Below are 26,274 nucleotides of genomic sequence, written 5' to 3'. Positions count from 1 at the left end.
CATAAAACATGTGTGGGGTTGACTTGGCTTTCGATATGTTGCACTCAAAACAATTGGCGGTAAACAACAAGCAAATGGCCAATGGCAAACTGGTCGAAACGGATGCGCAAATAGGTCGAAAGCCGTCGCCTGTGCTCTCGTAAAAGCTCCACCGACAACCAAAAGCTTTTCACGTCGCTGCCTTATAAACAGACGCGCTGATAAAACGCAAAAGCAGTTGCCGTTTCGTCCGCGTTGCCAATGCAGCAGCAGCAGCAGTTATCGGTGTGACCAGCTCAAGTGTGTGTATCGTTGTTTGTGTGGTTCAAATAGTAGAAGAAATAACGCCAGCAGCAAACAAAAACCGTTGCCTACTTTCGAGCGCCAATTTAAATCGCCAAGCCGAAGGCGAAGCAAAGAGTTTGCCGGCAAAAGTGCATGAATGCGTTTGGCAAAAACAAGTTCTAAAGTATTTTTTAATGATACAAAAAGTGAACTACACGGTGAAAGGTGAAAGAGTATAGCGAAAAATAAAAAAAGTGCAAATAAAAGAAAATTACATTTTTAAATCCAAGGAATAAACATTTGGGTAAGTTGCTTGTGCTCAACCGTTAATTAGTGCTTATGTTTTAAAAGGGATTAAGGAAATTAAACAAGACGTTAAATTAAAAGAGTTTAGCATAAGAACAATAACAATGAAATACTTAAAAATATTTTAATGGCAGCTGCAACCACGTTTAAAAAATAAATATGTATACACAATGCCAAATAATAATAACATATGAAATTCGTACTCATCCATCAATTTCAATTATCATTACTAATTAAGTCAGACTTCTTCTCAACAAATATTCCATTATGTTGTGCGCTTCTCAGAATCTGCGTATACTTAATATATGGAGTTCAATCGAAACATAAACTGAATGAAGCCCACGGCTTTAGCGAATAACTGTGCCGCATTCGAGGGAAAGAGAATGCCCAAAACATGTACACAAATCACTCACAAAAATGTTTGTTGACAGAATATTCCCAACGGGCGGCAATTTTACGGCAGTTTGACTTTGCCAACGGCGCATCCTTTAAAGCTTGCACGTGAAAATGTGAATCGCGTAGGCTTAAGTGAAGCAGTGAAGAAGGAGCAGGAACACAGCGAAGAAAAAATGGCAACGCTCAAGTGGCGCGGCGCTTAACACAAATTAGACGCACTTAATTACAGCGCAAACAGTTGCGGGGAATGGCCATAAAATGTGCGATGCAAACACAAAAAGCCACAAAAAATACACACAGACATTTATACTCTTATAGCCGAAGCAGAAAGACAGAAATTAATAGAAAGAGAGTGGAAGTGGGAGTGGGAGTGAAAGTGAGAGTGGGAGAGTCCAAGAGATAGAGAGACGTGCTAGTAGCAGACGCTGCACCAAGAACGTTGGCAACTTTCAATTTCGTTGGAAAACCAAAAGTTGCGGCTTAAAACTCAATTAAACGAATTGCTGAAAAATTTAATTACATTCCAGTTTATACTGTTTTGCTTTAGAGGAAAACATTTAGCCAACTGTAGAGCAAAAGTTTGCACTCAACTAATTTTCATTTCAAGTGAAAGAACAATTCAGACTGTTTATGAATAAATGCAGAAGTAAGATATCAAATGGGGGACACATAGAACAATGAGATTGCCATGAGAACATTTCGTTCGAATTAAGGCTATTGACAGCTTGAAAATTTAGTGTTTCAAATGGATTTTGATTGTGGACATCAGCTCAATTAAATTGCGTAGTTATCTGCAACTGTTTAAGATCCTTGAAATCTAAGCGATAATTACAAAAGTAGCGAAAGCTTAATTTAAATTTAATTTGTAGAAATATTAAATATTAATTTAATAAGTAATTGTAGCAGTTAACAATTATCATGGAAGCCTCATCAAAAGTAGCACAATGTAATCAGATTTTGAGGCAAATTTCAGCGAGCATCAAATCAACCCACGCACATTGGCTGGATACAAGTTTTCAAGGCCTCAACCCTTTGGTAAATAGCCGAACGCCCCGTCGACAACAACGGCCATTTCCGCCGTTATTCTGTTATTCCGCTGTTGTTACTTTTTCCATCGTTTTTCCTGCCGCCTCTGGCCACGCTTAGCTGGCAAACAATACGCTCATTAGTTGTCGGAACCGCCTCATTTCGGGGCTGTGGACCTCGACGTAACCGTAACCAAGCCGTTGGCTCTAAGCTCTTGCGAATGCTAAGCAAAGTTTTCTTAATTTCGACGGCGCACACATAAAATAATATTTTTGTTTCTCGAAACTTTGCTGGCAATTAAGTTGTAAGTGCCAGAAACTGCCCTCCAGGCCTCCGACAGTTTGACAATGGGAAGGGAAATGCGAATGGAAATAGGAATGAGAATGGAGTCCAGTCACGATGAGGCCTAAAATGAAGACATTCATTTTAATTATTTAGAGCCTGGCATTAGCCACGCTGGCATCAATTCAATGGGCTGCCATTATCAGAGGGATTTTCAGGGGCAAATCATAAAAGTGAAAAGCAATAACTGCTGCACTTGAGCTTAAAGTAAAACTAAAAGTTTTCCACTCGAGTTGTCACACAGCTGTGGGCCAAGTTAAAGTGGCCTGGCCTACTTGAAACTGGTGACAAAGTAACGCAGAATGAATATGCAAATGGCTGAAATATTGACTGCCACAACTAAGTGGCAAGTAGAAAATGGCAAGTGGAGCAGCCCAATAAGTAATACCGCTTTATTTAAGTTTTTCCTGCGGCATAAACTGTTTTGTCATTGGCCTCGAACTGTTGTCAATCCGTTCCCAAACTTTTCAATGCAAATCGTGCCAAAATGCAATCTCCCAACTCTCCAGCGATCATTGTCCGTTGCTCGTGGCACTTGGCACGTTGCAAGTTGCACTTCGCACGCAGTTCTCTGCAACCAATAAAAATGCAAACGCCCGAAAACTTTTCCACTGTTGCACTTTATGCACAATACTCTGAGCTTAGCATGAATATGCATGACTGGCAAATACTCTATAAAACTCTCTTCAACATGCACAATTCAGCCTCAAGTGTACTTCTTCTTCTGTCGAAATTATTCCATAGAATTTGTTCACCACTCTCACTTACCTCTCTCATTCAAGTTGTCAGCTCGACAGATAAATCCTTTCTTTCTCTGTGTATAAATTGCGCTGTTGATAAAGTTATTTGCATTTATTCAAACGCTCTCTTATCAAAGTACGAGCAGTCTCTTTTAATATAGTACTTGCTAAAGTACCACCTCTAACATTTGCATCCCCCGACAACTCCCTCCATTCAAAAAAGGAAAAAAGGAGGGAACTATAGTCTACTTTTGTGCCGGGCGTTCAACAAAAAGGCCGCTCTTGAGTTGTGGGAGCACTTTACAACAATCTGCACTCCACTCAAGTCATAAACATAAAATTCTTGGCAATGAAATGCGAAACAATAAATAATAAAATGAAATGAGAGCACCCAGAAATCAAATACAAATGAAAAATTGTGAAACAAGCCTGAAAGAGGCAAAAGTAGATGTAGAAGTAGAAAAAAAAACAAAATAGAATTCGCTATACCAAAAAGGAAATGAAATATTTACGTTCAAAAAGCGAGGCGAGGAAATTACGCATAGTAAATAATGGAAGCCAAATAGATGTGGCAATGGGGCGTATGAGGAATATGCCAATGGTATGAGCAGATGTGGAATTTTCGGTGCGGGGTTCGACTAATTAAAGCCCCCAAGGGGACGGTTTGGTCTATTAGGCAGCATTTTGTCCTTGCTCACCACACGCATAGCCATTAATTTATTTTTATGCTTGGCATAATTTTATTATTATTATTTCTCTTTTTTTTTTGTTGTGTTCTTTTCCTTTTTCCATTACGACTTCGACTTTGGCGATATTTCTTTCTTTCACAGCATTATTGCTGCGGCTAAAACAAAAAGAAAAAACCCAAATAACAGCAACAACAGCAATAACAACAGCAAAAGCACAGTCAGACACGCAGAGCGAGACGGCGAGAAAGAGGATCCGAATCCGGATCTGGATTCGATGGAGGCTTTAAGGATGCGCCTTAACCAATACAAAGGCAGGGGGCATTGGTCTGGAAAAAAACCAAAAATCTCTCTCCTGGGCATACATTCCCAATCCTCGCATATCCTGCATACTTGCTCCACTCTCTATATATGTGTATACATATTTGTATAGCCCGCTTTAGCGTTGCCATCGCCTTTGACTTTGCCACTGCCTCAGCCTCTTCGATTGCCACTGCCACTGCCAAAGTGCGGGAGCCTCGTTGAGCCATTTGAATACGTATGCATACTTAATTTGGCACGGCTTTGGCTGGCGCCGGAGCCGAGGAGTCGGGCTACCGGGTAGAAGGACGGACGGACTGAGAGACGGACCGACAGCCGGATCCAGCAATGGCGTACTACATTATTGATTGGATATTTGTGCGGGAATTTAATAAAATATGCAAATTTTTTCGGCAGTCCGCATTCAATTGGAAGCTGATGACGCTTGAGTAGCGGTAACTACCGGTAACAATTCCACATTCAACATTCAACTGCCTTCAAATGAGTTCGGTCAGACAAGACATTCTCCGTCACGATCATTTTTATTGACTACGAAAATGATTTAAAATCACCTCGTAAATTTCTATGATTAAATTGTTTTAAACTGGGTACTTAACAAAACTAATTTGGAATTCTCTTTAAGCGATTTAATCTCTTTGGCAACTTATTGAATACAAACATTCCAAATTCCTGTGTTATTTGACTACACAATTCTCTAATCCAATTTTAGTTAATAAGCAAATAATTAATGAGTTCGAATACCACGCATCGAAATTAGACTTAGATTTAGCTGTCTGTGCAAGCATTTTAAATTTCATTACCTAAAGTCCTAATTAGCGGGTTAACAAACTTCTCTTCTCACCTCAACCTTTACCCCCCTTTGCAAATGCAGCTGCGGTTAATCTGCATTTTCATATGTAATTTAATAAACAATGATTGAAATGCATAGATATCATATTCCTATACTCAGATACTAATATGATTAGTAGTTGTATATGCTCTGGGAATTAAAATATTAAAGGAGTAACCGTTTCAGAACTTCAGAACCTTTTAATCAAAAACAGGATCGCGTCAGATGTTCAACATTTTACGACTGCATCTGCACGATGTGAAAATTATTTCATTAGAGTTCGAAATGCAGTGTAAGCTGGTCATAAAAGTGAGGCTCGTCGTAGACCTCATTGCTTATGCAGAAGTAATTCCAGTTGGTCTGCGAAATGCCAGAGAAATATGTTAGCTTTTGCATTTATCCGCTTTCATTATCATCCAGTTCAGATGTAAGCCGCATGACTTTCAGTCAGTCTCTGTGCATAGTCGTAAAAATAAAAGTCGCTCCTGGACAAGGTCATCAAATCGCATGACCAAAAAAACATTGAACCCGCAATTGTTCACAGCAACATCAAAAGACGCCGACGTCAAATGTCTTCAACAGCTGCCCGAGCGAAAGAAGCGCACACAAAAGCACCGACAATAAAAGGAGATGAGGCTAAAACAAAAAACGAACATCACGTGGCCTACATAAAATCAAGTCAACCCAACACTAGTTCAACTTTAATCTGGGGTTGGACTACAAGTTACTCTCTAAGCACTCTTTATTTTAAGCGATCTTCTTCTTAACTTATTAATTCAAGAATTGATTAAAACAGATTAACAAAGTAATCTCTGATTAAATGATTACATCTTATTCTAAATAATATATTCAAATTGAGAAATATAATAATCAACCCCATTGACATCTTAATTCGAGGGTAGAAAGCCAGCAGATGACGAAGAAAACTTTTTGGCAGACGACTATTGCCTGCAGCTGCACTGAAACCTCCCATCTTTCACATCCTGGTGACCATTCCAATCCAATCCAAGCAAGCCCACTTGACTTCCTCCCGGCACTTAATCAGTCAAATTTTATGCGTTACGCGAATGAAGAAGCGAAAAGCACTACTGAATGAGAGAGATAGCAAGAGAGAGAGAGGAGAGAGAGAAGTGAGAAATTGCGCTGGAAGCAGCTGTTGACAAGGGGCTTTAATTGCTTTTAGTTTTTGGACGACGGGCACATAATACTATATAAACGTGTTATGGAATTTACGTTGCATGTCTTAAAGCTGACAACCAAAGTTACAACTCAGCGACTGCAATTACACTAAATGGACTTTAATGCGGCATATTCTTCGAGCTGCCTTCCACTCCCCCAACCCAAGACAAAAAAGTGCTGCAAGTCATTTTAGCGGTTGGCAAAAAGTTGCCTACAACTGAACTTTGCATTTGCTTGTCGGCTCAAAAATTCCCTCAACAACCAAGAAGAAAGAGACGCAAGAAAAACAAAAACAGAATAGTGAAAGGGGGAGAGGGAGAGAGCAAGGCTGACGTTAGTTGACAGTTCGTGTTAGGGCCAAAACCTGCCCTATTGTTTGTTCTTCCCCTCTTTTTCGTCACCAGGCTTTTTGCAATTTAGTTTGTGGCAAATTATTTTGGGGCCTCCTCTCTGTCTCCTACTTAGATCTCGACAGTGGCAGCAATGACAAAGTTTCCCTTGCCACAAAGTTGTTTTTCTTTTTTACTTTTTTGCGGTCTTTTATCCCAACTGGCTGAAGTACACAGAATTTGTGGTTTAATTCGAGGCTAAGATGAATTTGATTTGCATGCCTGAAAGTGGCAGGTAATTTAAGCTTCATCGAATGAAAAATTATTCACTTCAGATAGATATACTTCTTTAGTCTATATCTTTGCAATATAGCTTGCTAAATAACTGTCAAGCATGAGAGCAATTTCCGACATATACCAATTAGCATGAGTCATCTTTTTAGCGCATTTAACGCTCATCCTTACAAATTGTATTTGGCGGAGGAATTAAACCGCTCTTTTATGACTCATGAAAATGTTTAGAAGTCAGCCGAAAATGCTTTTCATTAGCTTTCAGCAGAGAGTTTCGGCCTTGGCTTTCGACCTATTTTAATGCTGATTTATGTCAACCGCAGGATAAAGTTTACCTAACCTTGGATGATCTGGCTGACGCTTTAGATAAATATGCATAAATCCTAGATGCGTGCCCCATAAAAGTCTGTGATTAAATGAAACCATTTATTAAGTAGGTAAAGACAATGCTGCGACGACACCTCAAACCACAGTCAACCGCCTTTCGCCTCTCGCTGGGCATAAAACAATTTCTTTAAAAGTCACGAGCAGAACACGCAGACTTATGACAATGCACGCTAAATGCCAAGACACCTTTCAGCCCCATTGCCACAGACTCCCTTTCGACCTGCCCCCTTCCCACAATTTTCCACCGACAAGGGCAAGTAAACACAAACAAATTTTTAAATTTGTAAACACGCAGCAAACGAGCCACGCGGTAGCTGAAGAAGGTAACGAATTCCGACCCGAAAAACCAACTGAGTCCCAAGCCACTTGACAGACGATGCCGCACACCTGTGTAAGTTCGTTTGTGCGTGTGTGAGTGTGTGCGAGTGTGTGTGTGCGTGACGTAGTGTGTCTGTTTGCTATACGCGTTCGTAACAGGAAATCCGACAATTTTTGAGTTTTTCGCATGAGCCAAATAAAATAAACAACAAGCTGAGCTGCGTTGCATTTGTGTACTCGTAGTTTGCCAAATCGCATTCCAGAATACATAATTCAATATTATTTGTATTTGTATTTGTATTTGTATTTGTATAAAAAAAAACTAGAAATCAAATTGCATTTCCATAAATTATTATTTATTTGGTTTATTTGCACTAAGCTAATTTGCTTATATCAAAATAAATTTACTTAATACTCGATGCGTAAATTATTTAATAATCATGCCATTAAATTAAAACTAGTATTGATTTAATGAGTACTTTATATTTCACTAATATAAAATATTCAATTAAGCTTTATACAAATAAATCGATTTAACTTTTGAGGTTCGGAATATTTTCATTTTATTTAAACTACCGTTTTATTTTACTTTACTTTTTTATCTTCATTTTATTACAATATTTTTACTTTGAGAAGAAAATGTAAAGCTATCCTAATTTGATACTTCCCCTTATGATCTTATTTGTAAATTTACACATTTTAAATATGATTTTTCGACTTCTACTAGCTAACTAAAAGCAAATAATATTTAACATTTTTAAAATTTACCAAAAAGTATAATAAAACATTCATTTACATATATATATATAAATATATATATAAACGTAATGTTATGAGGAATGTACAAAAATTGTTAAGGGAAAGGCATTCTAGAACTTAATGCGTCTTGTCTACGCCGTAAAAAACAAAAGTGTTGAAATTTCATGTATCAAAGCTCAAGCGGTAACGACATATAATCAAAATGTATGCGATTTCTTGGAGCACTTTTGATTAGGCACAAAACACACAGCCCAACCCGCCCACAAAGATGACGCCCATTTGGGCGTTTAATGGCACACTCGGCGTATGCGTAATATTCCCTGCTCATATGCCACGCATATTTGCATAATTTGTCTGCCAGCCTGTACACACGCAGACCCACAACCACACACAAACACGCACGCAGAGTGTAACACACATTCAAGCACATTGCCATCATTTAGCCAGGCGAGCTGTCTGAGTTAGTAAATTGCACATACGCCCCGTATGCCATCGCATTTGGGTTTTGGGCTTGGGTTTAGCACTAAGTGGTAAGGCAAAGGTAAAAGGCATTGTTAGAACACGGTTGAGCTTATTTCACAGCGAGCACTGAGAATGGAATAGCGAAAGAGAAGTAGATGGAAAACAGAAGCGAAGGAGGTCGACGTTAAGTGTCTGTTGCAATGTTAGACGCGCACTTGCTGACAAATTGAGCCTGATGTGCGCAAAAAGGTCTAGGAAATGAATAGAGCTGCTAGACTGGGCCAAATTGCTTTGTGATGCAGCGGCAACAGGTACTTAGGGCAAAAAGATAGTCAACAAAGTGAATTCACGCTCAGGTTTCTGAATCGGTTTAAATGAATTTATTTGGCTGGACACTCAAGGCGATTTATTCCATTTCCCTTTCATCGGTCGCTTAATAATCTCTGTGCTCTGTCCATTTTCGACTCATCCTGCACACTCATTAATAAATGCTGACAACAGCAGCTGCCGTTTAACTGCAGAAACATTAACTTGGCTAAAGAACTTCATTATGTATGTGCTTCGGTGGGTGGAGGGACTAATAAATCTCCAGAATTGGCTACCTTTTGACTGCTGCCCAACACAAGCGAACCGAGCCAAAACAATGAATCATAATGCGGCCCCCCAAAATGGTAAACACCTCCAAGTCAAAGACAAAAGGCGGCAATGGCAGCCGCAATACGCATACGCCCCGTGTTGCCTGCCGAACCTGGGAGGCATGCTCCAAGCTAACTGATAATGTTATGGCGTGTCGACAAAAGCAAGCAATAAAGCGTAGCATAAATTAGCCAAATAAGCAAGCGGCTAACAAACAAAGCCAAACGCAACACAAAACTTTAATGTTTGCTAGGCAAATACGCACACACAAACAAATACACAAAAAAGTCAGGGCAAGGACAAGGCCTGAGGGCAGGATAAGAAGCAAAGTTTGGGGCCCAGTTTTGTTGCCACAACTTGCGTAACACGCTTGTTATTGTTATTAACGTTGATGTTGCTGTTGTTATTGTTGTGGTTTTGTGTGTGTTACATTATTATAAAAAATGTAACACACAGCACAACACAGCATAAAGCATAAACCATAACCGAAACAAAGGGCAATAATGAAATGTCTTTATGTAGCGATTATCTGTACATAACCCGGCCCAATGTGCAATTAACTGGCATGCGGTTTTTCGCCTCAAGGGTTCGCAAAACGAATATCAGCTGAAATATGCCATTAATGCATATATGTATGTATGTATTTATTTATTATTTGCGTGGCTGACTTTTCAAATGGTTGCCAATGGCAACTGTAGCTGTGGTCTCTCTACTTTAAGCTTGCATTTCAATTGTGCGTAAAGAAAAACGCAAAAGTTCCTCATTAATCTTGGCTGCCTTATTAACTTAAGCTTCGCTTCTCTTACATCTTCATAAGCCGCTTTATTCATTTTGTGCCTACTACAAAGTCACCATTTCTTTCTTTTTTTTTGCCTACATTTCTCACTTTAATTCAATATCGCCTTCGCCTTCGTCTTTGACTTTAAGTCTGGCGACCCATCTGAGCATTTTCCTTTTAATTTTAAAAATTATTTCATACATTCATATCAAAGCTCATCAAATTGTGCGCCCAGCAACAAAGTTAATAACATCAAGTCAAGTTTGTTCAAGCCGGAAATAGTCCAACAAGGAGAACAACAAAACGACTCTCTACCGCCTTTGGATGTCGATGATGTGTCCTGGCTGGCAGCTGGCCAATGTTTATCCAACTATCTCTGGTTCTGTGGCTATTCCAGATTGGCCTAGAGTTGGGGTTGGTTTTTTTTTGGGTTCTTAGTTTTGGGCTTTGGGCTTTTCTCTGAGTTTGTTTGCCATTTTTAAGCTGAACTGTAAATGAGATTTTGCACATTTGCTATGAGCTCATCTTTCTTGCTCTCTTGCCGTCTTCCCACCTCCGCTTTGCCTATTGCCCTTTAGCTTTCAAATAGTAATTTGTGACCGGCCCCTCAAAAACCCTGATGACTGCCTCAGACTGAGTAATAATCAACTGACTGTCGAATAGCTAGTCCCCAAATTTTGCGTAAATCCAAAAAAACGAAAAAAAATGACTGAGCATTCGGTTTCAGTAAAATTGATAATAAAAGATACAATTTGCTTGATAACGTATGCAGCTGGTAAGGAAAATAAAAGAAGAACGAAACAAAGTCTGCAAACAATATTTAAACTGTTCTCGATCATTAACAAAAAGAGTTTTGTTAATTTTCAATTATTTATGGATGCAGAAATTTATAAGAAAACTTTTCTTAAGTTGGCTGACTTGGCCAACTTTAAGTTTCTACTTTTGTTTAAGCATACACAAATTGTTTAACTTCTGCGCAAATAGTTCTTAACTCCGCTTTCAACTAAAATTTTAAGTTAAAAATTTGTGGCTTCTTCTTTTGGTGCTCGTCTTATTCAATTCGTTTTATAAGAAAATAACTTCCCTAAAGTAGATGCCAGCTGCATCTATAATCACAACATCTACAAGCATTCATATAATAAACGCGTTTGTATTCACTATCATCTCACTTTCAATTTGGCACACTTAAAGATATTCGATGCACTGCGAAAGTGGCAATCGATTTTAATGCTATTTTTCGCACTGCCACTCAATGGCACTTTGGTTCCCAAAGTTAATGCTGAACATCAGTATCTGATGCTGATGCTGCTACGGATAAAGGCAAGAGAAAGTTTCAATTGACGTGCGAGCAGACAACCCGTGATATTTGTTGTCGGGTGAATCAGGCGTATGCTTAATTAATGATGGGCCACAGGATTTTCAGTTTTTTGACAAATATCGTCTGATATTTGTGTGGCCTACCACAAGGCACTTAATCAACGCCAGACAAATCTCTAAGATGCTTTCAATTAGTTGGCGCTTAAGTAATTATGTCTAATGCAAAAACTTCTGACATATGATTGATGGCAAAGCCGTGTTAAGAACTAATTGGCAAGCAAAGCATTTAGTAGGGTAAAATGTGGCATGTCTCCGAGAGAGACTTCAGCTTATTCCGAGGTATGTTCGCAGTGCAAGGACACGTTTCTTTACCTCACACGCTCTGATGGTCAGACTCAAAAGAACGGCCAACAAGCTACACATACTGAATCCCATTCACAATGTAAAATGTTTACAGTGTCATAAAATATCAGCAGCAAATGCGAAACCAAAACAAACAATGGCAAGCGCTGAAAGTAAAGCAAATAAGAAAATGCCAGCACAGCTTACACGGCAAAAATGATCAGATGAATATGAAAGGGCTGCGAATACTCTTACCACAGAAATGGCACATTCAGGCCAAGGATATGTCTTAACTTATTGCACTCGAAAAGAAAGAATAAACATGAAACAAATTCCAAATGCCAGCCAGAGTGCTGAAGCACTTTGCAGTTGAGATATGCAGCATTTTTTGCTTTGTTTTAATTGAAATTAAATTATTATTTGCACTCACTGCATGCCAACTTGAATAAGAGTCTCAAGATTGCTAGCCATAAAATCCGGTTGAGTGCAACAGCAACAGCAGCAGCAGCAACCGAAGCAACAGAAGCAACAGCAACGGCAGAGAATGCTGAGCATGCTCTCGCACATTTGCGGTTATGCAGCTTGAAGGGTTTTTGTGTAGCTTTTGAATGGGGTTTGGCCTTAGAGTCAAGTTGCAAATGCATATTGCAAACATCAAGAGCTTTCATATCAGCCAGCTCGTCTGCCTCAAATACAATGTGCCTTTCAGTGCACTCCCCTCACACACGTCGCTCCGCTCCATTCTACGCTCTATACGCAGTCGAGTGTCGCAAACACACAGAAAATGAAAGAGAAAGAGACGAGCACATATAAAAATCAATAAAAAAATATCGCATTACACACTTTGCCTGCTTTGTTTTCGGTTTCAGTTCGGTCGTTTGTTTTTTTTTCTCTCGACTCTTTTTTTTTTTTTTGTGTCAATTTCGATTTTGGCGGCCACGCTGGCGTATGATTGATTTCGGGAGGCGCGCATACACAGAAGCACACGCTCGGCTAAAGTCCTCCCGCTGCTGTTGCATAACTAAAGGCGCCACGAGTCGACACAAATTGCAATCGCTGCGTTGACATGTAGCAAGCAACACGGAACAGCTGCCATATCAAAGCGGTTCACGAATTCCTAGTCAACAAATTCAATTCAATAAGCGCTCTAACATGGCCTGCATCAATTTTGCGTTCCACTTTTTGTATACCCTCGACACGTTAAGAGTACCAATCAAGGGTATTATCAGCTGTTGCACTGAAGCCTTGTATTTATTTCGTTGTGATTCCCTTGTATATAGTTTTCTCTCTTTACAATCGAGAGCATCAAAGAGTCGATAAGAGTTTTTTATGTTTTTTTTTTTGTTGCATGATACCTGCAAGCATCGACTTTACCCATGTCTGTGCTTGCCACATGCATGAATGTGGGCGATGTGCGGAGGAGGGGGCGTGGCATAAGCTGATCAGAGAATCTATACATGGCAATGGTTTGTCCCCTGTATCGCAACACGAAATGACTTTTGTGTGTGAGTTGCTGTTGTTGGACTGTTTCTAAGCGTATTAGTGTGCATGGAAAGATGGCTTTGAATGGGGCCTGGGGAGGGACACAAAAAAAGGTACGCAAATCGAATAAATGCCACAAATATTGTATAAGAGACGTTTGCTGAAATTGTTTCAATCAATTATTTATTTTGTTGTCAAGCTAAATACTTCTCCATTTACATAAAACAACATTCAACTCTAGCAAAATTTTGATTTTATATTTTTTTTAGCAAATTACGACTACTGCAATACTGACGTAATTGCTTTGGTGACAATCTGGTATATTTTGTACTCTATGGTTTATTTTTGAATGTACTACAACAATATCCAAATATGGCCCTCGGTATATTTTAATATTTTTGTGGTATATTAATTTGGTATATACTATAAATACTAATCTCTTCAGCTTCTATTCAAAATGAGTGCCGGGTACACTCGACAATAGTTTGTTACTTGTTACAGTTAAAAAAAATGTAACGAACACTTTACTCATCAAAAATGATCTCAATTAAAAGCTTCATTAATAATGTTTGAACGCTTGTTAAAGCCTTTCGCAATACGTATTGATTGAGCCATGAAGCAATAATTCAATATGTCCAACTTTCACATATATGTATGTATGAAATATGAACAACATTTAATGCGGGCTTAAACAGCTTAAGTGCTCAAGCGAGAAATGCAGCAAAAATTCCAACAATTCGAAGCATTTCACATGCAAATATTTACAACAAATACGAGTATGTGTATGCATATAGAATGAAGTAGATGCAGCAAATTGTTGAGGCAACTGAGAGCAACATATGGGAAAATAAAATGCTTGTTGTTGTGCAAGATTGATTGAATTAGGGAGAGAAGCAGAAATCACGAGAGCACACACAAAGAAATGCAGAGCAATAAATGAAAAGTCCATTTAAATGCAATGATTTAACGCAAATTTGAATTTTATCTTTTATTTTTGCAGGCCATCAGAATACACAGAGAGAACCAGCGAAAGAGTCGCCTTCAATGGATGATTTTGCGTCGCTAGCTCAACAACAACAACAACAACAGCAACAGGGACAACAAGGACGCAAGCAACAATAAGTGCGGACAACAAGAGCAACAACTGGTCCTCGTCATGTTGTCAACGTAATGAAAACGAAACACAAAACTTGCATTTCGGTTGCCACAGCGAGCAGTGAAAAAATGAAGTCCGTCATCCTTTATCCATATGGACCGCTAACTGGTGGCACTCGCTGCTGTCGCATGTTGCATGCCAAAAATTTGGCCATAACAAGTGCAATTTACACAATTGTAAGTGCAACGAGTCCAACCCTCTCCTCTCCTCTCCCCCTTCTGCCTGCATTCTGCATTTGTTATTAAGTTGTAGTTGCACATTGTTTGTTTTTGAATGAGTGCCTCCCGTCCCACGGGTGGTATGCGCAATGTCGCTGCAAACTGTTACCATTGTTTCGCCCAACCCAACCATCGCGTTGCCGTCATCCGGTCCTTTATGGTCCTCTAGTAATTATGTCGTAATTAATACAAGTGTCGCGACAAGCGAACATTTTTATAGCATTTTTCCTTTCATTTGCAACGCGAATGTTTAAACCTCATTATCATGTCCTGTACGAAGCAACTGCTTAACAAGTCGGGTTCTATTTATTTAGTGAATGACCTGACCACAATTTTCTAAAAAGCAAACCACAAAAACAATATAAAAGTAGGATTAAAGAGTGCACAGAATCTATGTAGTTAAAAAAAATTAACAAAAATGTTTTTGCATGCAAAAATACACAATTATGTTAAATAGCCGAAAAAGAGAATTAAATTTGATTAAAAAAGAGCTTTGCAAAGATGGAAAAATAAATTGCAAAATTGAAGCATTGAAAATTATTTGCAAAAATAGTTTAATATAGAAACAGGTATAAAAAATGTACACAATTTATTAAATTTTAATAACTGAAAAAGAAAAATTAATTTGCTTGCCAAAATTACATCAAAAATTAGATAAATATAGAAGCAGAATAAAAAAATATACAATTTTAAAAGTAATTGGCAAAAAAGGAAAATAAACTGAAAAATAAACATTATTTTGAATACAAAAATTATATATAAAAATACAGAAAAATTATCATGTGTAATTAAAAGGCAAAAACACAATTAAAAAATATATAAAGTTTATTAGCATTTATAAAGAAAAATAAGGAAAATAGAATATGTTAAATGGCATATTTTGCACTCTATGGTATATTAGGAATGTATGGTATGGTATTCTATTGATATTCCAAATATACCATTTGGTATATTTTTAATATTTTTGTGGTATATTAAATAAGTAGCAGGTATCTCACAGTCCAACACACCCAACTCTAGCTTTTTTACTTATTTCTTAGTAAAAATGAATATCGAAGAATTTCAAAAGCTATTTGGTAGCCAATGGCTCCGTGCAAATGAGAATTAATTGTTGTCTAGCACAATCTACAGTTTTTATTGCATTATTTTTTCGTAGTGAGGCTTAAGTTAAGATATTCAAGTTTATGGCATTCCGATGGAGTGCTATGGAGAGCACAAAAAAGCAGAGCAGTAGCAACTTCTTTGTGCTCATCTGTTGCCTTATATAAATTACAATTACATGTCGCTCATTATGGCTTATAATTTATGTTAATGGCAGAATCGTGCTCAGGATTTTTATACTTACGCCTGAATGTACTCTTGTACTCGAATGGGAGCAACAACTTGCCACAATTGCCGTAGCGACTGCAATGCAATTTACTACACAAATTATGTGCATGCAACTGGCAAAGTTAACTTGGATTTGTTTTTCCCCTCAGTTTCTGTTGTTGCCATTTTTTGTTTCAGTTTTTTTTTTTGATACTCGTATCTGGCTGCAATTAGTGCCACGTTTTATTGTTGCAGAGAGACACTTGAGTGAGTTGGCAACGTGAAGGCTACGTGTTTAGCATGAATGCAAAGCCCAAGTACTCTTACCCCCAATGGGGCAGAGTTTGAGAGTAATAAATGTGCTCGGCGAGTGCAAAATTTCGCATTTAATTAGGTGAGGTGCCGCATTTATGTTTGCTCTGCCAATGCTTTAATGCCTGCTTAAAAGTAAAAACGTGTTTCATTCTGATATCAAAGAGAATACGACGATACGATTTCATTTTGCATACCGTTGCACGTTGCGTATGCGTGATATGTGTTTTAATAAACCATTTAATAAGCCATTCCTTCGTTTTAGAACATTTCACTGCTAATTGTCTTGATATACTCGTGGCGCATCAATGTGAACATGCATAAATCTGCCGACCTGCAGGACGTCTACTACGGTAAGCATAAACCTCATAAATACTTATAAGCAATTAAGCATACACAGAGACACACATACAAACACACACACAAGCTTTGAGCAAATACTCTGGACAGCAATAAACTGAACATCAGCATAATAAACAAGACATTTTAATAAATAAATAATACGTAGACAGCATTGCGGCTGTCACACTTGCAACTTAATAAAGCACATTCCATTTCAAAGCAAGCAGACGAACACCATATTAAACTGCTAGACTAGAACATACTCTGGATGTTCAGTAAGGGTATTCTTTTTGGCTGTCCATAGGTTAGAAGCGTATGATAACTTTATTTGGGTAATTCTCTGGCGAAAAATGTCGCTTGAGACGCAGTGAGAATAACATTAACTGAAACAATTTTAAAAATAAGTTAAGGTCATTCTTATAGCTCTGGATTAGCAGTGCTAATTTAGCACTATACTTAGAACTGAAATTAATTCAAGTAACTGGGAAAAGCGTGAAGACTGACTACAGAAATAATACTGTGAAGTATAGAAAGAAAGATATTAAATATACATAAGAAAACAAGTCAATTAATTTAAGGAAGTTTTTCTGTTTTACGATTAAATATATTAATTCGTTAATTTTTTGATTCTAGTACAAATTCCTTTTTTTGACAATTGTCTTAAAACAGAAAAATAATTTCGAAATCATTTTTTGATCTAATTTATATGCTAATCAAGAGCTATTAGACTCATCTTTATTAAAAATAAAAAAATGTTTTAGTATTTGTTGTTATTGGGACTTTTAATTACGTCGCTTGCGACATTTTTACCAGAAAATTTCTCATATATTCTTTATAAACGTCAACAGGCGAGAGAATATAACCACGTCCGTCTGTCTGTATAAACACCTAGCTATCAAAGACTACATGAACTAGAGCAACAATTTTGACAATTATAGTAGATTAGCAAAAAACGGCTACTGCAGTCAGGTATTATTTACTTTGGGTGTAGTAAACTTTGAATGCAGTAGTATATGTGTGTACCAAATATATATTTTAGTACACTTTTGGAATAGTTATTAATATTAACGCACTGTTCAATTTTTGTTTAGCAGGTATCTCACAGTCTAATACATTCGAATGTAGCTCCAATCTTGTTTTATAACTACTAAGCACTGTATCCAGGGTATTCCTTGAACTGCTATTTAATCAACTACAGGTATCATACATAACATGCCACCGAAAATATTTTTTCTAATCTACAAAGTCAAGACAGTATTTATTTTAAAATAACAGCAGTTCCTCATTTTCAGACATTTACAATACTCAAAGTGTTAAATTGTTTGGGTAAAAGAAACATGTTTAAATTTTCCAGTTGAAAAATACGTCTAATTAACATATTTGCAGTTACTGCAGAATTTGTGGGAATAATTTCTTTGTAATTTATGGCAAAAATGGGAATTCCTGTTGATACTAAACGCACTCCTAATGGCTTTTGAATTGTTACTAATTTTATACGTTTACGTGTTTGTGTTTTGCAGGTGTGCAAATTGCATATTTTGCCATAATTGGCACACAAATGTCGATGATATTGCTCAGCATTGTGTTGATATTTGGCATATGTCGGGTAAGTCTCATTCACTGTTTGGTTAAGGGCTTTTTTGTGGCATTTCACAAAATTGAACAAAAGGTTGACAAGCAAACAGATTTCCCTAACACACAACCTCACATTTACACATATATACATATGACGCATGTGCCTAAATTATGCGAATTTTTGGGGAACTGTAACTCGAACTCTGGACTGAACTGTTTACCAGACCCTGGCAAATAAAGCGCATTCAAATGTAAATTACGAACCAGTCCGTCCAGCTATATATGATAGGCGGAGCTCATATTCGACACGCCTCCCCCATTCACTCACTGCTGCATCGAATGATATATGAAAAACAATGGTAACAACTAGAGGTCATTAGTGAATTTGCTGAAAGTCAAATGCCCTTTTTGCGACGGAACCAGAAACAAATAAATCTTTTTCTGACCAAAACGTTCCGTTTCAATACTTGAGTTGATACATTATTTATGTAGGAGCAGCAAGCTGAAAAAGTAGTTAGTTAATAAAGGTCGTTGATCATTTCATTTCTTACATTATTAATGATTTACAAATTTGAATAAGATACTAAACTATAAGTTATATTAAAGCGTGCATAGACTTAAACCAAATATGAAGCATAGTTTGATTGAGGAATATGTCAGACGATGGGTTGAAATTCTAAATAAAGATGAACCTCGTGATGAACTCTTCATTTTCTAAGCTTCAACAAGAAAAAAAAAATGCAAATATGTTGTTACTTCAAATGGACCGACTGGCATATTTGAAAGGGTTGTCAAAAAAAAAAAAATAGAAAAATGACAACGACAGCTACAACAGCAACAACAAAATGACATTCGCAGTGGCTGAAAATGTAGACAATTTGTCACACAATTGGGTATGAAGATCCATCTGTCGGTTTAGCTAAGCATGAGGATGAGGTTGGAGTTGAAACTGACGACTGCCGGCGACACATGACAAAGATTACGGCCAGGCGCAAGAGAGAACATTGCGTAGCGCTTTGTGTGGAATTTTTTAATTTCGACCCAACAACAAATAGAACAGAACAGCAAAAGCAGCCCAAAACAACGGCGATGACAACGATACAGTTACCGCCCCTGAAAAGTATGCTACAATTATTTGAGTACAACTGTATGCGCGTGTTAGTGTGTTGGTGTGTGAGTGTGGGAGTGTGTGAGTATGTGAGAGTATGCCATTTGTTGAGCAAATGAATTGCAGTTTGTTTTTAGACGCCAGCAGCTGATGCGCTTAAATATTACATTGGAAAGTGGCCTTAATTAGAGCTGCCAGCGTATTTTCAAATACAATGCAACACTTTTGTTTGCCAACAATGCAATTCAATGTGCAGCTGCGTGAAGAGAACTAAATTAAAAACAACAACATGATGTGTACTCTACGGAAACAACAATTACTTGATGTTTTTATATGCCAATAAGTTAATTATTCAAAAATCAGTTTGTATATATTTATTTATGCAACATTTTAATTTATTTAATTCAACAATAAACAATCAGTGTTGATGTGGCAAAATGTAAATAGCAATTGTTGTTAAGCGCATGAAAATAAAATATGTGTGAATTAAAAATTGCAATGAAGTCAACACAAATTTCGCTTGTGTATAAACTATAATTTTCGTAAGCGCTCTTTTGTTAAATAATGCTAATTAAATTATTATTTAATTATTACTAAAGAATTTTTGCTTTTATCGAAAAGCTCGTAATTACATCAGGATTTAGTTATCGACAGCAAAAACAATTGGATAATAAATAATGTGTTCAATAAACAAATTAACTCATTATATTATAAAATTAGGAAATAATAATGAATTGCATCGAATTAAACTATTAGTAATGTTAATGTGATTATCGCAATAATATTAAAGTATGGTAAAAATATTACAAAATAGTAACAAAAAAAATTATAAATAAATAAATAGAAAATGAAATAGTTTATTTAATATCATTATAAAATTAGGAAATAATAATGAATTGAATGAATTTAAATTAATGAATTGAATAAATTTAAATTTAATGATGTTGACTATCGAAATAATTTAAAAGTATTACACTTGTAGCGGCAGAATTACCAAAATAAATAAAATAAATACATGAAATATAGACTATAGCCATTTTCATTCAACAAACCATTTTATTTACCTAGACTAAACCAATTAAATGAATATAAACTATGCAATTTACAAACTGCAACATCGACATTACAATTTAAACGCAATAAGGTTATGAAACATTTTTGGTCTACAAATTACTGCGCAAAATATGTGGTTAAAACTGTCAGCAGCAGCTGCCCACAGAGAAAAAAACGAAATAAAAACCGAAAAACGCCACACGCGAAAAAGCGCCAAAAATCCAATCAGAGGTTTTGCGCCATTGCAAGATAAATTACAACACACACACACAGAAACACACGCAGGCCCACACAATCACACACACACACACACACTCACAGCTGCATGGTCTCACTTGGCACATAAAATATTTTATATAGTGGCAGCGAGCAAATCAATGCCAACAATTTGATTCCCAGCCAAAGGTGTGCGAATGGTTTTTGTGGGCAGCCTCCTTCCATTCCCTTCTCCCCCCGCTGCCACATTTACCTTATTGTCGAAGTGAAAATGTTCTAAGAGCGATATAATATTGTGTTTCACGGGTTTTTTGTTTTTTTTTTTGGTTTGATTCTCACAGGAAAACCCTGGCCTAATTGTACCCTGGATAATTGGCTATATTACGTTTATGGCCTTGGAAGCTGTCGCCATGGTTTACTCGAATGTTCTGCGTGATCATGTGAATAAGGTAAGTGAGAATCCTTTGGGGGGTGAGCGTCGTCGACAGGTTGGGGAATTTAGCGAGCCAGCCAAACGCTTTTAATGCATATTTAAGATGCTTTTTCGCCAAGGGCGATCCATTTATTTAATGAAAGGCAACCCACTCTTGTCCTTCGTGAAAGTAGTCTCAATCCCCCAGACTTTGCACATAACTCCACGAAAGCTTTGGCGCAGCTGGAGCTGCTGGTGAGTGATATCAATAAGAGTTGTTGAATGCCGCGTTGGCATAAATCAATTGGAGGCAAAAGCAAAGCAAGGCACAAAGATCTGGCAAAACAAACAAATAAATTACAAAGGCCCAGGCACTAGGAAACAAACAACAATAACGAGTTCAACAACTGCAGCAACAACAACAGCAACAACAGCAACGACAAGAGGCAAATCCGTTACATATGTAAAAGTTGCTTCTTTTTATGCTAAAATCAAACAAAGGATTTAGGTTATGCTCGGTTGCTGGCGACAGTTGAATGCGCTGCAAAGCACAGACAATGAAATTGAAATGTAAACACAAACACCAAGCATATGCTATGCTAGAAGTAGAAAAGAGTAGGATAGAGCGAGCAAGGGAGAAGCTACGATGGTATAAATTGAAAATGGGAAATGGGAAATAGTGTTTGAGCAGCAACAGACCAATTTATTTTTGCTTCAACTCAGGGGGAGAAGCATTTGATTAGAATAATAAATACATGGCAAACACTATATATTCACTTCACTTAATCAGTGTGCATGTCAAATAATTGGTTGGGAAACATGCTTGGAATGAGGCAAATCAAATACGTTCTTGATAGTTATCTAATTTGCAAAACTATTTGATTGGAATAATGAAAGAGGAAGCAGTCATGCAAATCTTTTAATCAGTGTACCTATCAAACAATATCTGCACAACTGACTACATTTTCCAATTGTAATTGAGCATTGCAAAAACGATTCAGTGAAAAGGTTCAGTTCAGTTCATTTGGGTAAATATAAATTAAGCACAAAGCTAAGAAATTTCCTCATCCTCATTTGCAAGTGCTTAAAACTTTGTTTTCAATTTTAAGAAATGAATAGAAAACTTATCTTGCAAGTTAGAAAATGAGCTGAAATTAAATTGTTCGCTACAAAAAGTACGAAAAGTTTAAATAACTTTCCCGTAAACTTGAGCAAAATAAATAAATATAAATTTAAATATAAATTTTTTCTTTACCTTTGGCTCTACAATTTTTTAAAGTGCCCAATGCAATTGAGATAACAGTTAATTGTTGTAAAAAAAGCTTTTAATTTTGTTCTTAAGCCTTAAGTATCTAATAGCTTATGGTTCGTACCTATTTACTCTACCTCATTTAAAAATCCCAAAGTGGAATTCTTTCTGATGAGGAAGCTAAAGTACCTGCTTTGCCTAATGAAGCGTATATAGTTGAGCAAAAAGGAAAAAAAACTCAAGAGTCCGCCGCCTCCAAAGCGTCGACGGCGGCAGCGGCAAAAGCGACGGCACAGCACAAAGCTGACAACACACACACACACACACTCACACATGCAGTTCATTCACTTGCTCTCAAACGCTCTCTCCAGTTAACATTGCCCCGCTCTCCTTCCAGTTTACTCTCCCACTCACTCTCTCCCGCTCACTCTTTTTAACTGCCTCTCTTCCATACTTAAAGCACTACCAGAGGCCTATTACACACATGTACCCACACTCACTTGCACTCACACACACACACAGACAAATAGATACTGTGACTTGTACTTTTTTTTCCATGCCATTTTGTCTGCCCCTCGTTGGCTTCCCCTGCCACAATTTATATTTGTCCCCAACATTTGTTTTTGCGGCTTTCTCTATTACGAACGTGCTGCGAGGCTCATGTTCCTGTTCCCGCCGTTGTTGTTGTTGCTGTTGCAGCTCTTTCAGCTCCTGTTGTTTCTGCTCTTACTGTCTGTTTGTTGTTTTTTTCTACCAAAACGTTACAAAATTGTCGCCTCATGCATAATTTATTGCAATTGTAGAGGTAAAAATTCATGTTTTTTGCGCTCTGTTCGCCGGTACACAAAAAAACTTTCACAGTGGGTGGCATTTTATTTTTGTTCACTCTCTCTTTCTCTTTGGGGTTTTTATGTTCTGTCGTCTGCCTTGTCCGTTTCGCTTTTGTTACGCCTTCTATTGTTGTTGCTATTACATTTTTCAGACTGGCCGTTTACATATTTTTACCTGGACACCTGGAGTCTCAGTTACAAATAGCTTCCATATAAATAATATTCATTTTTGCGATAGTACAAATTTAATTAAATTAAATTGTTGCATGTTTTCTCTCCCATATTGCAGCAATTCGATGCCATGTGTAAAGCCGAGGTTGCGTTTTTTATCGCTCGTGCTTTTATCAATGTAAGTAGAAAGTGAATTTGTATGTTTGATTTATTGTGTTATGAATGTGCCTTGCGTGTCTGACGTCAAATATTAAAGCATTGCATTATTTATAGAACTATTTGGTGATTTCATAATAAATGTAAAAAGCTGCTAAGAGGTAATAACCCATAACCCATAGAGTTATAAATGATTAATGAAAACGAATTGACTTTACTAGCTAAACTTTATTTAATGTGAATAAAAACAAAATTAAACACTCTAAAATTTATAAAATCTGCATATCAACTTGATTAACTTTCTACTACTTTCAATTACTCATTAAGCGATTCTTAATTACCGCTGGTTTATTTTAATTCGACGGAATTTCAATAGCATCCAAACTTGGGGACAGCTGCTTCTCATAATTAAGCTTGCAGTAATAGACAAATTTAGCGATCAGACTATGCATGAAAAGTTCATTGATTAGAAAGTTTTTCCAGTCTAAACAGCCCTTTACTAAATCGATTATAAATTTCGCTACATAGACGGCCATGAGTAAGCACTGATATGTGAGCCAAGGCCACATGAATTTAGGCGAAACCTGTGGGAAAAAATAACAATCAAATTTCAACGAAATATATAGTTGCGAAATAAGAAATAGCACTAACTTTTGTTTATTCGTTAGCTGATTTCATAACTAATTATCATTGTAATAATTATATATATTATTTTGATATATCATTATCATATTAGCCTTTTATGCAACAAAAGTAAAATTGGATTGCTATCTTAAGTGTTCTTTTAGTGAAATTATATTAACGAATTAGCTTTTGAAACTAGTGCTATTTCTTATTTCTCAGCTAGTTGTATTTCAATATCAAACTTACATTAATGGCAGCATAGCTCAAAAAAACCCAAAAATGCAGTTGTACCAATCGATTAATCGTGCGCACAAATCGTGAATATTTAGGGGAAATTAAGGGATAGTCATCATTTTGCCACAGAGTCAGCGGCATGAAGCTCCTCTTGCTATAAGATCTTACAGTAAAGAACAGAGTGTCCACCTTTTAAATAATTAATTACCAATATTAATAATATAACATTATTCTAAGTACTTACCACCCCGTAGATGCACAATCCAATCAGTATAGTGCGTAATGTGAAAAAATAGCTGTCATCACGTTTGGGAATCTCCATTATTTGATCGCACAATTCTCCCTTGAGGCCATAACTACGAGCCAATAAACAAAATTGTTTATTAAACGATTTTAGCTTGAACATTGCAAAACTTTTACTTGTAAAAGTTTTAATGTTTTGCTATAAAAAATTTAAAAGTTGTTGTGTATTGTGATTAAAATCTCCGGTGAACTGAAATGCTATGAACAGTTAATTCTTTTTACGTATGAGTGATTTTTATTGATAATGTCAATAAAACTGTCATTAAATTGTACTTTTCTTTTATCTACATTTGGCTATGTATGGCATTTGATACATAATCTATTTACTACTAAAATCCATTAACGTCTGTGTTATTAGAAAAATATATTATTAATTGCGCATCAATCACAAGTGCATTCGATTCAATGAATTTTGATTTGTGAGTGACTGTGTGTGTGTGTCTGAGTGGTTTTGTGAATTGCATTTATGCTTTATCAATAACAACTTCGCACTTTTCTAAATCAAAACAGGTGCTTGCCATGTGGGGCGTGCTCCGCTTCTACAATCTGGTGCGTTCAGGAATTACATGGCGCGGACCAGAGGTGAGTTAAGGACAAATAAGAGCACTGAAAATATATATTTAAGCAATTAAAAAATTTGTATCCTTTAAGTAAACTGCTCTTAAATTAATAATTTTATATTACAAGTCAAATAGTCTGAAACAAATTAACAACTACATTTATTACATTCGTACTTTAATCACAAGAATTTTCTTTGTATTTGCTATTATTACAATTTGTAATTGGAATTATTTTTCTTTAATTTAAAGTGTAGAGTTATATATAAATGTAAAGTAAATACTTTCAAAGCTGTCAGTATGTCCAAAAAGTGTAATTTAACGTCACACTCTCTAATTCCCTGGTTAAATATTTAGAAAACATAACTAAATAAATGAATATATTTAAAATATATATTTAATAAAGGGTATAACTTACTGAATGACTTTCCTGTACTAACACTACAGAAAGCAAAAGGTGCTAGAATGAAAAATTCAATCATTCATTCAAATGATTAATGAATATTGTGAATTTATGACAATTTTGCCAAAATTTTCAGAAATACGAAAAAATAATTTATATACATATATTTTTAATTTTCATTTTTTTTGCTGTATTTTTTAAGTGAATAAATACTTTTCAGACTTTTCAATTATATTAGTGTGAAACTTATAAATCCTTATCATACTCCTTCTCATTCCTTGCCTTCTTTGTCTCCTCCTCTGTTCAGGCCAAGACTGCCATTTTTGCTCCGATGTACAAGAGCGTAAGCACTCACAGCAAATCCTCGCCAGCGCATCTCGAGAGCAAGAGATCAAAGCGACAGCGACGCTACAGTGTTGAGGTGGAAAGCGGTTGCTGTGCCATCTTTGACTTTGACTTTGACTACGACGAGGAAGATGACGATGATGCAGATGAGGATGCCGTGGGCTACGATTATGATGACTACTACGATTACTATGACGATGAGGATGAGCAGCAGCTGGAGCTGGAGCAGCAGGATGATGCCGATTGCAGCATGCTAGGCGCCAGAGTGCACAAGACGCGCACACGCAGTGCCACACTGAAGGTCAAGGGTCAGCGAGGTCAGCGTCAACGCACCAATAACAATATACGCAGTGTGCTGATAAATAAAAGACACAACAAGTATAAGATCAGTAGACCGCAGACGCAGCTGGAGGTGATCAATGAGTCGGAGCGAAGTGCGGGCAGCGGCAGCGATGAGAATGACTCGCTGCTGGTGGCCTATGACAGCAGCTCGTCGCTGGCGTCGGTTTGAC

The 26,274-nt window shown here is 36.9% G+C and overlaps 2 protein-coding genes across 3 annotated transcripts; one reads left to right on the top strand and one right to left on the bottom strand.

Annotated features, from left to right (window-relative positions):
* The first annotated feature begins 232 nt into the window (after positions 1–232).
* LOC132791283 (uncharacterized) lies at positions 233–26,274 on the top strand. Of its 2 annotated transcripts, XM_060800144.1 has the most exons (8): positions 233–568; positions 14,191–14,522; positions 16,450–16,537; positions 18,047–18,132; positions 20,820–20,927; positions 23,259–23,318; positions 24,968–25,039; positions 25,725–26,274. In XM_060800144.1, exons 2-8 carry the CDS (start codon positions 14,361–14,363, stop codon positions 26,271–26,273), a joined length of 1,125 nt encoding a protein of 374 aa, XP_060656127.1. In that variant the 5' UTR covers positions 233–568; positions 14,191–14,360; the 3' UTR covers position 26,274. The 2 variants fall into 2 exon arrangements, with proteins under 2 accessions (XP_060656127.1, XP_060656128.1); XM_060800145.1 differs by lacking the exons at positions 233–568; positions 14,191–14,522; positions 18,047–18,132 and having other exon boundaries at positions 16,457–16,537.
* Positions 23,505–24,661, bottom strand: LOC132791284 (uncharacterized). The gene is made up of 3 exons (XM_060800146.1): positions 24,399–24,661; positions 24,167–24,343; positions 23,505–23,880 (listed from the first exon to the last, which is right to left on the bottom strand). The coding sequence occupies exons 1-3, from the start codon at positions 24,558–24,560 to the stop codon at positions 23,650–23,652; spliced, it is 570 nt and encodes a 189-aa protein (XP_060656129.1). The 5' UTR covers positions 24,561–24,661; the 3' UTR covers positions 23,505–23,649.

The sequence above is a fragment of the Drosophila nasuta genome, chromosome 3, assembly GCF_023558535.2.
Source record: "Drosophila nasuta strain 15112-1781.00 chromosome 3, ASM2355853v1, whole genome shotgun sequence".
NCBI classification, from domain to species: Eukaryota; Metazoa; Arthropoda; class Insecta; order Diptera; family Drosophilidae; genus Drosophila; species Drosophila nasuta.
The sequence above is the reverse complement of the archived record's forward strand: the minus strand, read 5'-3'. Positions and strand labels throughout refer to the sequence as shown.

Coding starts and splice junctions, on each gene's coding strand:
- LOC132791284 (XM_060800146.1), bottom strand. CDS start 24,560: ATGTTCAAGCTAAAATCGTTTAATAAACAATTTTGTTTATTGGCTCGT. Junction 24,344..24,398: donor GATTGTGCATCTACGGGGTG/GTAAGTACTTAG, acceptor ATTATTTAAAAG/GTGGACACTCTGTTCTTTAC. Junction 23,881..24,166: donor TGAGCTATGCTGCCATTAAT/GTAAGTTTGATA, acceptor TTTTTCCCACAG/GTTTCGCCTAAATTCATGTG.
- LOC132791283 (XM_060800144.1), top strand. CDS start 14,361: ATGAAAACGAAACACAAAACTTGCATTTCGGTTGCCACAGCGAGCAGT. Junction 16,538..18,046: donor CCTGCAGGACGTCTACTACG/GTAAGCATAAAC, acceptor TGTGTTTTGCAG/GTGTGCAAATTGCATATTTT. Junction 20,928..23,258: donor TGCGTGATCATGTGAATAAG/GTAAGTGAGAAT, acceptor CCCATATTGCAG/CAATTCGATGCCATGTGTAA.